Source organism: Vollenhovia emeryi, unplaced genomic scaffold (genome assembly GCF_000949405.1).
Source record: "Vollenhovia emeryi isolate VEMERY1.0 unplaced genomic scaffold, V.emery_V1.0 DF939228.1, whole genome shotgun sequence".
NCBI classification, from domain to species: domain Eukaryota; kingdom Metazoa; phylum Arthropoda; class Insecta; order Hymenoptera; family Formicidae; genus Vollenhovia; species Vollenhovia emeryi.
The window spans coordinates 504,337-518,739 of NW_011967138.1; the positions used below are offsets into that span (position 1 = coordinate 504,337).

General features: G+C 49.4%; 1 protein-coding gene across 1 annotated transcript in view; it reads right to left on the reverse strand.

Moving 5' to 3' along the window:
• LOC105560534 (RNA-binding protein fusilli) overlaps positions 1-8,993 on the reverse strand; it is a 44,948-nt gene extending 35,955 nt beyond the window's left edge. Inside the window, exon 1 of the mRNA XM_012009719.1 lies at positions 8,878-8,993. Coding sequence (XP_011865109.1) covers positions 8,878-8,973 — 96 coding nt within the window. The 5' untranslated portion in view covers positions 8,974-8,993. The remainder of the gene's footprint in view (positions 1-8,877) is intronic.
• Between the last annotated feature and the right edge of the window lie 5,410 nt (positions 8,994-14,403).

Consider the following 14,403-nt stretch of genomic DNA (forward strand, 5'->3'; position numbering starts at 1 on the left):
GTACCATTTTGCAATTTTCGTAATAGTTAACGAGTAATTAATTATTAAAAATCGTTGTCTTAGGCCGGCCTATAGGCGCCCAATTCGAGCGCGTGGCAAGATGTGATCGCCCGGCGATCGATATTGCTATGCGCACATCTCGCCACGCGCTCGAATTGGGCGGTAGGCCGGCCTAAGACAACGATTTTTAATAATTAATTACTCGTTAACTATTACGAAAATTGCAAAATGGTACAGGACTTTTCCGTTCATCTCGATCCGTTCTATCTTCTCAAAAATTTTGTCGGATATGGAAAGACTCACTCTGTATAAGTTACTCTTGTCTCAATATAGTAAGTCAATCTTTTTTAATTCGGTAGAGAAGAATAGGAATGATTGATTTTATTTTGCTATTGTCTTATTTTTATACTAAATGAGGTTGTGAGAAGTATAAATGCGTCAAGAATATTTTTTGTCTCGGTAACAGAAATCCTTTCTGAGGGTGCGAGTTGGGAAAAGTCGAGGGGTAAACCGCTTAGGGCATTGTGGTGTACAGATTTGCAGCATTACTCGGCATTTTTCGGGGCATTAGTTTGGGCATTAACCTTGCTGGGGCATTACAACGATAAAATAAGGTAAGGCAATGCCTGCTGGGCATTAGTGGACATTGGTCAGCGGTTTACCCCTCGGAAAAACTGTACAAAATTCACGCAGAAGTATTTAACTGCAAAGACCCAGCCTGGCCGAAAACGGCAGCTTCTCTAATAGTAAATAAAAACTCGTATCCTATTGCAGGTCTATTAGAATCGGGGTGAATCGCTTAGATCAGATTAGACGAGTGGAACCCTTTGTCCAGGCACCGTGTTAGACTCGCGACTTCTCGTTTCGCTTCCAACGTTCTCTCTGCAGCGTCGTCGGATTACGTCGCGGACGGCGGGGTGAAATTGCGCGGAACGTAGAAAATGTCTCAATCGCGCGAAAGGGAAGAGTATCGCAACCACCCTTGCGCAAGACCGAGCCGAAGCGATCGCAAGCGCGCGTCTGCACTTTCCAAGTACAGTAAGTTTCACGTAGGCGCGAGCGAGCGAAAATCGAATCCGAGACGAATCGAACTACCGGGCTCGCTCGATCCGAGGCGGCCGGTGTAAAATTAAAATGAGAGAGAGAGGGAGAGGGAAAGAGAGAGAGAGAGAGAGAGATTCAAGTCGGCAGTCGTTGGGACGGTGCCGTTTAAACGAAATCAGGATCGAAGGATCAATCGGGGCGCGAGGGGAGCGAGCGCGACTCGGAACCGGTGGCGAAGAAAGGGGGGAGGGAATGAAAAGGAAAGAAAAAAAAGAAGAAAGAGCGTGCGAACGGCGCCAGGAGCACAACCGGGTGATCGCGCCGGCATGGCACAAGGCTGGAGGTAATGGACGACCTTTCGAGGGCGCGATGCTCCGCCTCCGCCGGATAATTCGAGAAACAATGGCAGCCGACGACACGCACCGGCGTGACCGCGCAAGCGTCTCCCGCGCCCGGGGAGAGAGAGAGAGAGAAAGAGAGAGCAAAGGAACGAGAGACCGGCTTCCGCGCGCACGGGAGTGCGAAGTCGCGGGTTTTGCGTAACACCGCGCGCGGAATCTCCGTCGGCGTCGCACGCCGCGGGATTCGCGCAATCCGGGATGGCGCGCGAGGACGCGTCCGTCGTACGGTACATCGCGAGGTAGTTAAATGCAGCGCGATGTACCGTCGCATCCCGCGCCTCGAGCTCTCCGAACAGCGGCGAAGAATCGCGCGGAACCGCCCGACGCGGACGGTGAATGCACGCGTGGCGTTTCGCAGAACGAAAACGAATTCCTAATTTTCGAAATCGAGGCACGATAATCTCCGCAGATCATCGCGGAGATCCTCGCCGCGAGCTTTCTCCTCGTGCCGACTCCAGTTTGATTTCGTTACCGATTTAATCGAGATTACTTCTCGCCTCGGCTTCGCCCGATCGGCAGAGTTCGGTGTGATTTGTGAGGGGAATATGAAAAGAAAAAAAAAAGAGTTATTTAACCGCGCGCTTTCACAGGTTCTTCCGCGACGAAACGGTCGTCAAGGCGAAATATATTGACGCGATATATCGCACTTCTGAATGTCCTTTCAAAATAAATCGAGAGAAAAAAAGGAACGTATTGAATCGCATTGAATTTTGTGTGGGCGCAAAAGACAAACCTTTTGACGGGCGAGAATCGAACTAAAGGAGTAGCGAAATCAGTACAGATATCGGAATATCTGACTTTCTGCTTTAAATAACCGATTGGTAGAATAAAAAATTGTGGCGATTACAATAATGTGACAAGCAGCCTTTGTTATCTAATTGCGAATGCACTTGCTTTGATAAAAAGTTAATCAGTTGCTAACATTATCTTGACAATTTAGTTATCAAGACATGCAGCATTTAAAACAGCCGCAGAAAGGTACGCTTGGTTATCGTAGCCATTTCCCGAGGTATAAATATTCCTTTAATGGTATGACCGAAATATTAATATTCATTTATTCTAAATGTTTCTCATACGCGTATTTCTACGTCACTTTTCGAAGGACGGAATACGCAAGTCCGATAAATCACCGGTAGAAAAATGCGACGAATTTATCATAAAAAATGACGTGCGATATTTCTCATACAATATATGTCAGTGTGTCAAAATATATTTGACGCTGAGATTTACCGAAGGCTACGTCGCGGCGCGCTTTCGGCGCGTTTCGGTGACATTAAATTCTAAGGGAAATAAATCAACCTGCACGAATGATTGAAAGCGATGACCAAAACGCAACAAATATCGTCGAGAATTCGCGGACAAAAATTAATGACACGGGGAACACGAGAAAGTCAGGGACAAACCTTCCGAGTCGACCGAGTGACAAGTGACTTTCGAAAAGAAACCCATTCTAAACGCTTAGAACTTGGAAAATTTATCGAGTCACATCCAGGGTAGGCAAAATTCCACGTTTTTAAAAAACGAAGTCCATGTCAGTGGTAAAAACCGGCGTATTCCGGAAAGAAAAACGGCAAAAACTGGTCTTCTCTATTAAAAACGATAAGATAAGTAGAAAAAATGTAGCGAGCACCGCAAAAAATAATTGTTCACCGCATAAACTAAAACTTAGTGTAGAATTTAGAATCTCCGAAGTTCTCGTTTAGCATTTAAAACAAACTTTTTTTTTTCACGAAGACTATAAAAATGACTGATATTTCTATAAATATATTTTAATTTAAATATTAGTCAATTTTATAATTTTTGCCAATTTATTCTAAAGGATAAGGTCCGGGACGGTAAAAACTGGAATTTATCACGATTTTCTCCACCCCCTGGACTTTTCCAGCCAACCCTGATCGCATCTCGTGCACTTGGCGATGTCAAATATTTTTTAAAACCGCGCGCTGCTCAAAAACCCACGCCTCGACGGCCATAACTTAACTTTGATCTCCTAGATTTCTACATCTCTTCTGCTCGCAATCTCTAAGGACTTGTCTAAGTTGTTTATGAAATTAAAGTAGTCTCACGAACAGTACCGGCGTTAGGGCGGGGCGCGGTTGGGCGATCGCCCAGGGCGCCAAATCTGTAGGGGCGCCGCTGCCTGGTTTCACCTAGTTTGACAGTGAGAGAGATTCCCTGAAATATAAAAACAAAATGGGATTCGTCGTTCGATATTATCGCCCTGTCTTTTCTTTCGCAAGAATTTCGAGCCCTTGAATTTGAATGGGCGCCACGATAATCTTGCCCAGGGCGCCAATGTTGCTAAAACCGCCACTGCAGCTCACTTGTCCGAGCGCGAGTAAGAAAAATTTACTTTTATTTTCCCGTTTCCGTCACGAACAAAATTCACTTACGCTCGCATTTAACGGTATCGATCGTATTGTATAACATGTTAAGCGAACGATCGCAGAGGATTGCTATCGGGCGAGATATATAAAATTGCGCAAAAACTGAATTTTCTATTAAGGTAAGAGCAGCGCGATAGAGATCGAGTTCTCGTGATTCGCGCGCGTCTAAAGGTCTACCGCGCAACGTCCGCAAAGTGCGTGGCCTCTCTTGGTCCGTCTTAATTACACTTTTCGATGAAAAACACCTGTTGAGTGCCCCCCTCCCGCCTGGCAGATGCGATACGCCGATTATCGCAACGAACGCCGAGATCGCGGCTTTTTTGTTTACATCTCGCTTGTCGAGACCGGGGCGTAGTACAACGGTTAGAAAAAAAAAGAACTTGCTAATCACGCTACTTAATCGACGCGAGCTCATCGAGCGAGAGCGCCTCGATCTCTCCGCGATATAAAAGCCCAGCGCTTTTACGATCAACCGTTCGCGTTTTCCACGATGATTTCTCAACGCGATTCGCCGATTTCTTCTGCGCAACAAACATTAACGCGAAACAGAGGCGACATTCAACCGTTTTGATACTGGCCATAATTTATCTAGTTTATCTAACGCTGGAAGGACTCCAGAGTATCTCCGTTATCGGAGAACTGGATTTGTGGGTTGGGCGACCCGGTGTTACAAAAAGCCACGTGTCGTCGCGGTATTTTTAGCATCTATTATGATTCCGCGGAGAAAACGATTCCGTGTCGCACCATGTGCGGCCGTTTGGGGCGAACTTGAGACTTCTAAGGCCCGCGTCCGCGATGCTGGAACTTGGTCCAAGTTCTCGTTCCGCGAAATGTGTAGCCAATAAACTTGCAGCTTTTATGGAATAGCTGCAAGCCGATTGGCTGCACTATTCTCGAAACTAGAACTTGGGCCAGGTTCCGGGCATCGTGGACCTTTAGACCGGCAGTCTGAATTAGGCGGGTGTCTCGCGCGTACGAGCGCGACTAGCTCCGCTCTTTATTTTCAGATCACGATCCTCTTTACGGAGAGCGGACATTTGTATAACTAAACCTAGGTTCAAAAGCGATACGTTGCGCGAGTCCTGTCGGCGATTGAGTAGTCGTTATGGTCGCGGTCAGCGTAGACGCATGAAAAACCAAACTGCTGAATGGATCTCGGCTGTTGACGAAGGTCTCCCTACGAGATATGCATTGCTAGGGGGAATCACGACGCGTGTTTACATAACTTATTTAAAAGGGACAATCTTTATCTCCGGAGAAGCGTTCTGCCCTAATGAGGAAAAGTCTTAACTTAAGAGAAAATAAAAGTCGAATCCACGTGTCCATGTTACAGTTTCTGGGATCATTTTTTAGAGTTTTTCTAAATAAAAAAAGTCTTAGGCCGGTATTCATAGTTTGTTCTTATATTTAAGCTCGTCTTGAGTATACTTTAATGTGTTTTTAGCCAATCACAGAGCCGTATGTTGCTTCTTAAGACAACGCTTGAGATGATTTTGAAATAAGAGTCGATTATGAATACCGGCCTTTAAGTTACACTCCTAAATGTTTTTAAACTGGTAACAAAATTTAGGCCGATATTCATAGTCAGACTTTACACTCGAGATCTTGAAAATTTATCTAAAGATACTGTATGGAATGTGTTATTGGCTACGGAGTATCTAAAGATGGACTTGAATACAAGATCTGACTATGAGTATCGGAAAAAGGAAAATACCTATTTTGATGCAAAAATGCACAGATTAAGGTATTCTCCCTCAAATTGAATAAATAATAGGACCTTAACATGTTGATGCGATCTGAACTAAATGCTGAATTTCATCGTCTTGAGAAATTTTCATTTTTGGAGTCGAGACTGTTCTTGGCAGGACAGCGTTCTACTTCCAGCCGAAGACACGTACACAGAAAAAAAGTCAGATCAACTCTTATGTACTCAAATTAACGCGTTCGTCGTTTTGTATATATACGCGACAATCTATAATCTTCTTAAAAGCATTCAATCTTACGTTTCAACCATATTACAGCCTTATTTAAATACTGTAATTGCCGCTTCAAAAATACGTAGAATTCTTTTGACAATAAAATTATTTTAATCATTATAACCTTCGATTTTAAAATATGTATTAGCTTCCATCCAATAGTGTTACCTATCCATTCAAGAGAATTATACTTAAACAATAAGCATATATTTTCCTTGCTTAAATTATATTAAATTGCTTCATTCAAGTAAGTCTTTCTTGTTTTAAACGCAATATAATCTCGTTTCAAGATTTTCATGTTGAAACTAAACCTATTTTCAAAAGAAGAACATTCCTTTTTTTCTGTGTAGCTCGCGACAGGATGTATTTTACGAAAAGAATCTGCTGCCACGTCTCTCGGATGTCCGAACATTCGGGTATCAACCACCTCGATTGTCCCCGGACGTGCCAAGGAGCATATCGACCGATCTCTTTGGCTAATATGACATTTGTCGTACGACAAATTTTGCAAACGTGTTGATTGACTGCTAAATAGAAAATTTCTAGATACTCGAAAATTTTACTATCCTACAGCTAGTCAACGCGCTTAAAAAATTTGTCGCGCGACAAGTGTAATACCAGTCTCTCGCATGGTCGTATCTCGACATTTTCGTAATTTCCTGCTCAAACATTCATTCTGGATCAGAATGAATGTTTAAGCAGAAAAACCGGAAATTATGAAAAAAATAGGAGATACGACCTTGCGAAAAAGATCAGACAGAGATATTTTTCGTAAGGTCCCCCTCGCCAGCCACGTGTATCTTTTACAAACGCTGCGTAACAAAAACTAGTTCTTTATAAATAAGTTATATAAACACGCGTCATGGTCTCCGTTCGCCTTAATGGCGCTTTCCATTCGCCTCCGTCTTGGTCGAGTCGAGAAAAGGCGAAATTCCGGCGCCCCGAGGGCAAGAGTCTCTCACCAGAGTCTCTCGCTCGAATCGCGGTTGCAAGTGCGACGTCACGAATATTGACTCTTGGGACTCGCCTGTTGACGCTGTCTCGAGCTGAGATTAGTTTCAACCGAGTTTCTCGGCGGAGAGACGCAGCGCGCGATGAACGCGCGCTGAACGTCCGTTTTTACCGATGTGCGACTAACTTTGGTCCCGGTTCAACATACTTTTCATCGTTTCCGAAGTTACAAGTGCGACATCACAAATATTGACTCTCGGGATTCGCTGTTGACGCTGTCTCGCTCCGAGACTAGTTTCAACCGAGTTTCTCGTCGGAGAGGCGCAGCGCGCGATGAACGTCCGTTTCCACCGATGTGCGACTAACTTTAGTCCCGGTTCAACTTACTCTTCATCGTTTCCTAGGTTGCTGAGAAAAGTTTTACTCGAGAGATGAATCGGAAACCCTCGAAAAGGATTCGGAATGGCCGTCGAGTAAAATTTTCCTCGGAGAAGAAGATCCTAGGACGTAGTCCTGACAATTGGCAAGAGATCAAAAGTACGTTAAACCGAGATTGAAATCGATCTGCATTGGTAAGGTCCGCCTTTCGCCAACGTCGCTAACTTGAATCTCAGCTTAATTCATTCTTTAGCTCTTTCTAGGGGACAGTCAGAAGGAGACGAAGAATGAATTAAGCTAATAGCGAATTCGGTTGCTTGCACCAGTGCGCACTGAGTGCACACTAAGGCTCGTTTACAGTCAATTCTTACATTTAAGAATCGTCTTAAATGTCTCTTGAAATATTTCTTTGCCAGTAAAATGATCTGTGTCGCATCCATACGGATCATTTTTTGGCTAAATACTTTTTGAACGTGTATTTAAGACAAAGCCGAATATAAAAATTGACTATAAACACTTTGCGTGCACTCAGTGCGCACCAGTGCAGGCAATCGAATTCGGAATGAGTTCAAACGACGTCGCTGAAATCGGGCCTAAATGTGAACGCTGGCCTCCCATTTTGGAACCGCGCGGTTCCGAGTTTCCTGTTTCCGGAAAACGCGAGGAAGCACGTTTGAAACGAACGCGCCCTTCGGTGCGACGAGAGCCGCCGCTTCGCACGAATCCCCGGCGGGAATTCGCGCGGACGCGGACAATCGGCACGGATTCGCTCGATCCACCGGTCGATCAACCGGCGGAACCGCTCGCGGCGAGGTTTCCAATACAATCTCGTGGTCCCTGATCGAAACTGCCCGACGAACAAACGTACGCGATTCCGTTCACGTTAACAAAATACGCGGCGTCGCTCGACAGGTCGGTCGATCAAGCTAACAGGGGCTCGACCGAGATCACCCTTCGGCGATTTAGGCCTTAATCTTAGTTTAATTCACGTTCGCCTCTTTCTAACGGACGAGGAACGAATTGAACTAGGCTTAAAGTTAAGCGACGTTGGCGGAACCGGGCATTAGATCCACTTCTACTTTCAGCAATGTAAATTGTAACTTTAATCTTGGTTCAACTCGTTCCTCACCTTTTTTCCAAAGCCCGATCTACAGTGTGCCGTTTGCATCTAGAAACCTACTGTCAAATCTGCTTGGTGGAAAATTCATTGTTAAATCGTACAACCCATGATTCCGTGATTTCCGTTTCACGCTCACCGCAATACTCCCTTTATCAGTTGCTGTATTAGATCACTGAAGACCCGGACGTGGGTCGAAACGTTTCAGCAAAAGACTATATGATCCACGTTTTAAACCGCTCCGCGATTATTGGCTCACATCTCGGCCTCCCCTCATCGATCCCTCATCGTTTCTGGAACCCTCGCCCCTCTTCTTGACCGTATGGTCGTCGCGAGAAAAGATTTGCGACTGAATTCGATGGAAAAACCCGCCGTCTCGTGTTAGAAACCCACCTGATAACCGAGGACTCTCCTCGCAACTCTCGGGAACAGGGAAAGGGGTAAGCAGGGTGATTCTAAATCGAGCGAAATCGACAATAGAATCTACGTAGCCCGAGGACGGTCCCACGGGCCCCCGAGATTCATCTCCGCGAGCTCAACTCGTCCGTGGCGAACCACTTCCGCCTCGCGCGATCTCTCCTTCTCCCTTTCACCCGCCCGCTTCCTCCGCTCCGTCGCCTTACCTTATTCTGCAGCTCGTCGATGAGCACGTAGACGAGCAGCGTGATCTCCTCCTCGTCGGAGCCGAGCGCGTTCCCCTGGAGGCCGGCGGTCGTCATGTACAGCGTCACCAGGACACTCTGCGAACCGCCACCTGCCTCCCCTCCTCCTCCTCCTCCTGCCGCCGCACCGCCGGTCCTCGCACCCGTCATCGTCGCCCGCGGGAGCCGCGCACCTGGCAGCTCCGAAACGCTCTCCGCTCCCGATTCCTCCCTTCCCTCCCGCCCCTTCTCTCGCCGCTGCCGCTGCCGCGCTGCCCTCTTCAAGCACTCGCGCGACGTCCCGCGACGCCGGGGACGTCCCTATCACTAATCGCTCACTAATTATCCGCCACGCACGACATTCTCTTTCTCTCTCGCGCTCTCTTTCTCTTCCTCGCGCGGGACGAACGGACGCACGGCGATTTGAGGTTATGAATCCGATACAGCGTCGACGGGCGGCGCACCTGGAGCGACCCGAAAAAGAGAGGAGTAAAAAAAAAAGTTGCCCCGGTCCGCTGTCCGTGCACTCGCGCAGGATCGATCCCGACGGCGGGTGCTCTCGTCCGTCTCTCTCTCTCGCTCGCTCGCTCGCTCCGTGTTCCCTCGGTCGGACGGAGCGCCGTCGAAAGTCGCAAGGTTCTTCGCAGCACTGACCGTGCGTCCCCCCGGCCGAGCGTAACGAGGCGAACACGTCGTCGTCGTTGCCTCACCTGGCGACTGCGCGTCGACGCGGCCCCTCTCTCTCGTTGGCCGGAGCCCCTGGCTCGCTCGGCGTCTTACCGCGCGCAGAGAGGGGAGGGAAGAGAGAGAGAAAGAGAGAGAGAGAAGGAAATGCTTATTGCGCGCCGTGCGGAAGGTGTTCTTGTCGGGCATACGGCAAAAACGAATTAATATCACGCGGAATTTCAATCGGCGTTAATGACGAGGTTACGTGCCGGTGTGCGTGAAGATATCGAGCGCTCGGGCGAGAGAGAGAGAGAGAAGAGGCACTTGTTGCGCGCCGTCGAACGGTTCTCTTTTCCCGTCGCGCGGCAAGTAACGAAACGAACAAATATCGCGCGGAATTTCGATCTGCGCTTAATGACGGGTTAGATAGGTGCTCGAGCTTGGTGCACGGGAACTGAACGGAGATAAAAAAAGAGAGAGAGAGAGAGAAGAGAACGTCCGTCGCGCGCACGCGGCGCCGAGGAAATATTCTGGAATAGTCCGCCGGCGTACGGGAAACGGGTCGCGAAAACGTGCCGCGACAACACCGGACGGAATTTGCGCCGAAGCGGCGCGGAGTCGATTCGGGGTCGAGACACGAGCCGCGATTTCGGCGGATCGTCGGATTTACCGTAGATCGGCGAGCGAGAGAGACGGGGCTACTCGCGTCGCCGCCATGTTAACCTGCGGCGAGCACCGTTCGTTGGGTTATTTACTCCTTCCGGCGCGAACTTCCGAAATACCGCGGTATAGGTGTCGCTCGAAAAAGCGTGACTGTATTTGGAATCGAGACCACCTGAAGAACGTGCGCGGAGAGGGGGCAGGAAAGAGAGGGGGAGCGTCGAGTAACCTGCCCGCTCGCTCCTCTTGTTCGCACGAAGAAGGAGGGGATCAGCGCGAGGGAGAGAGAGAGAGAGAGACTGAGGCGGGGTGGCAAGGGGGAACCGCGCAAAGGAGAGAGATGGCGAAGGGAAGAAATGGAGGCTACCTCGCGCGCGGATACACGCCGGGAAAGAGGAAGCGAGGACGCGCGAAAACGCGAGGGGCGCGGCGGGGAGGGTGGGAAAGCGCGGCGGTCCCTCGCTCGCGGATTTCCGTCGCTCGGCGCGGGGGCCCCCCTCGTCGGCGGGGATCGAGGCTGCGGAGGAAAATCGGCGCGACGGAGGGAAAGGCGCAAAAAGCTCGAAGCGGTCCGCGCCAGGTGCGCAGACGCTCCGCTCGCCGGCGCTCGCCGACTCGCCGAGTGTCACCCCGCTCGCTCCATCTCTCTGTCTCTCTCTCTCTGGGCCACTGGCCGCGTCCTGAACGTGTCGCCTCTCCTCTTCGCCTCGCCCCGCCGTGCGGCGTTACGCTCATGGAGGATCCGTGCGGCGTGCACGTGGAACGGAACGCGCCGTTTCTCACCGCTCGACGTCCACCCGCGATGCCCAAGAATCCTCGTCGCTTCGATACTCCGGAATTCCGTGCGACGCGAAACGTGACCGGTGTACCGGCGAAAAGGGCGCGCGCGGGATAATGGCGCGAGTGCGCGCGCGCGCGCACACACACGCACACGGTTGTTCCTGGTGACCGCAGGAACGTATCGCTGTATCGTCCTGGACGTAGACTTGTACTTATGTAGATAGACCGTACGTTTTCGTGTGCAACGGTTGATGTTGCGTCGAAGGAGAGAGATGCGTGCGGTCAGACTCATTCTCTCTCTCTTTCTCTGTCTGTCACACACTTGGGTAGGAAAAAGCGAGAGAGAGAGAGAGAGAGAGAGAGGAAGGATACGCATCTCTTCCTAAGAGCAAGCCAGATGACTAACTCTCTTCCACTTTCCTTCTCCTCAGCAGTTGTACAATTTAGATAAGGAAAGCGCCTGATTCATCACTGTTTCCTCTTTCATTTTCGTTATCTTTATCTCTCAAACTTGAGCACATAATTCACCTATATCTACATGTCTACAGTCTTGGACACCCCGCGGGCTTGCTGCCGACCGAGGTTCGTAAAGGAAGTTCCACGCACGCTCGGCACCGATGCAGGGGTGGCAAGACGTCAATTTGTCATTTCAACGCTCTCTTTTGAAAAACGTTTTCGACAGTTTGAAAATCACACCACGCCCGAACAATCACTTGTCATTCACCCGGACATTCTTTTTGCGGCAACCCTAGTAGCACAGTGCATTGACTAAACGTTGGCCCAATACAGCCAAATATTGGGTCAATGTTTAACCAATGTTTGTTCAATGCACTGTGCTACTAGGGAACGAACGCCATTTGCAATGCACAATCTTGACGAAGGCAACAGATTTCTTCGATGTTTGATAGCTTTTTTTTCATACTGACGCGCGCACTTGGCAACTTTTTAATTGTTCTTGAAGCAAAAAGGTAACTTTTAATGTCAATAGAGACGTTTGCTGGACGAGAGCCACGCGCGTCGCGAGAGACTCAAACGTTTCGAGATCCCGAGAAGAAAAGGACTTTCTTCCAGAATTCGCCGGAGCTCGAAATGTATTTTCTCGGACCAAGGTACTACAGCATTTCCGTGTCGCGTCGATAATCGGCCGGCTCGCGCGGGTCTCGTCTTTCTCCCTGCCCTTTCCTCGTTCGATATGATAAAATATTCCGATACGATAAAACATGCGACCGAGCGTCGTGAGCGCCGGCTATCTCACATTTCATCGGCACTTGGTGTCATTTCGTAAAGAACCCTGCGGCTATGCGGCCAAGTCGTCGAATTTATGCGACTTCCGGCTGCGTAATGAAGGGGGTGTCCCGGACAAGGAAAGAGATCCGACCCCCGACCTTAATTTCAAATGACTAATAGCGAATTCGGCAGCTTGCACTAGTGCGCACTGAGCACTCGCTAAAACCCATCACACAATAGGAAAGCACAGGCAATAGGAATAAGGAATAGAAATACGGAATAGCAACCATAGATATAAGAGTAGATTCTGAACGAGCCTCAAGTCTATCACACAATGTCAGACAACAGGCAATAGGAATAGGGAATAGAATTTTTGACGCGTTGGATTCGTCGGAAATTTTCTTTCAACCAGTCCAACGCATCAGAAATTGTATTCCCTGTTCCTGTTGCCTAGCATTGTGTGATAGGCTTCAGTGCGCACTAGTGCAAGCCATAGTATAACTAGTGGGTCCACTCCGTCATTTGTCTCGTTTTACGTCGATCCCTTTTGCGCGCCCGACATTGCTCTGGGCAGACCAATGAGAGAAAAGTTGCATGTGCGGTAGTGCGGCTTCGACGAATACGTGTACACACATACGTCGCTGGATTCGGTCCGAGTGTGTGGCGGAATAACCGCGTGATCGGGACCGCAAAGATCAAAGGAGTCGGTAGAGAGTGGACCTACCAGGGTGAGTTCCGTTTCACGCATCATGTGCATAAAGCCCGTGTCACACTACGTGTATTGTGGATCACGGATCGGATTGAAATTGCGGATCGCGGAGCGCAATTCAACCAATCGGATACGAGGCTGTCTCGTCTGATTGGCTGAAATGCGATCCGCGACCCTCAATCTCAATCCGATTCGCGATCTGCAATGCGTAGTGTGACACGGGCTTTAAGCCCGTATCGGACTACGAATTGAGATTGGGATTAGATTGAAATTGGGCCAATTAGAGTGAAAGTTACTGAACTTGAGATTAGTAAACTTTGCTGTGATTGGTCAAATTTCAACCCAATCCCAATCTCAAATCGTAGTCTGATACGGGCTTAACGCATTATTTGTTCTTCTTTAACATTTGGTGAATAACAAAGATAAATAATGCATCATGCGTGAAACGGAACGCACCCTCAGTTATACCACGGTGTAAGCTGTCGAATTCGCTAGAATATTCGCGGTGGCGCGTGTCGCGATCGCCCAGCGAGAAACGACTCGTCATGTATCAATATCAAAACGATGTCGATCGGACATCGTTTCGACGAATCATTTCTCACGGGGCTCGCGCGCCGCAACGGCGAAAATCTCGCGAGTCCTCCGCCCGCTTTCCTTCGCGGTTGCGAGCCGCGCGCGCGCTCGGAAGAAATCGCGAGGAAGCGATTGCTATTAAGCATCGCCGGCAATTATGAGAGAAAGTACGGAAAATGGCCGCGGCGAGGAAAGCGGCGCGGGCAATCGCAGCCGCGCCGACGTCAAACTCGTTCCCATGTTTTCGTCGCCGAGCTTTGTCCTTTTTTCCCCGTTTCCTTTCGGCGCCCGCCGGATCGATCTCCCCCGCTCGCCCGCGATTGATCGTTGACCCTCTCCGCGCGCGATAACGATCGCTGTCGTCCCCGAGCGACGAGAGAGAGAGAGAGACGAGGCGGCTTCGTCGGAAATACCGCAACGTCCGATTCCGCCGAGTCACAACGTCGCGGCACACGCGCGCCATTTCCTGCCCTTTCTCAATCTGCGGGCGCAGTGCCGAGACTGTCACGACGGCTGCAATAAATTTGCACTTTTTATGCGTATCGACATGCAACAGCCCGACGATGACCCAGTCAGATTGCGTGTATTCATGCATATTTAAGCGCGCTCGCATAAAATATCGCGCCCCGTCCCAGCGCGGCGAACGCTGATCCGTGCGCGCGCGCGATCAGGTTTCGAGACGATCGCAACCGAGATGGATACACCGAATTGCGCGACGACCGCGAGACCGGTGCTCGGCGCTCGCTCGTCCCTTATCTGGATTCGCGTGCGCGGATCTAGACGTAAACACGCGGAGGTAGCACGCGACATTTGCGCGCGCTGGCATTATGAGCGGAAGAGAGAGAGAGAGAGAGAGAGAGAGAGAGACGCGACAACGTCAACGCGATGTCTTT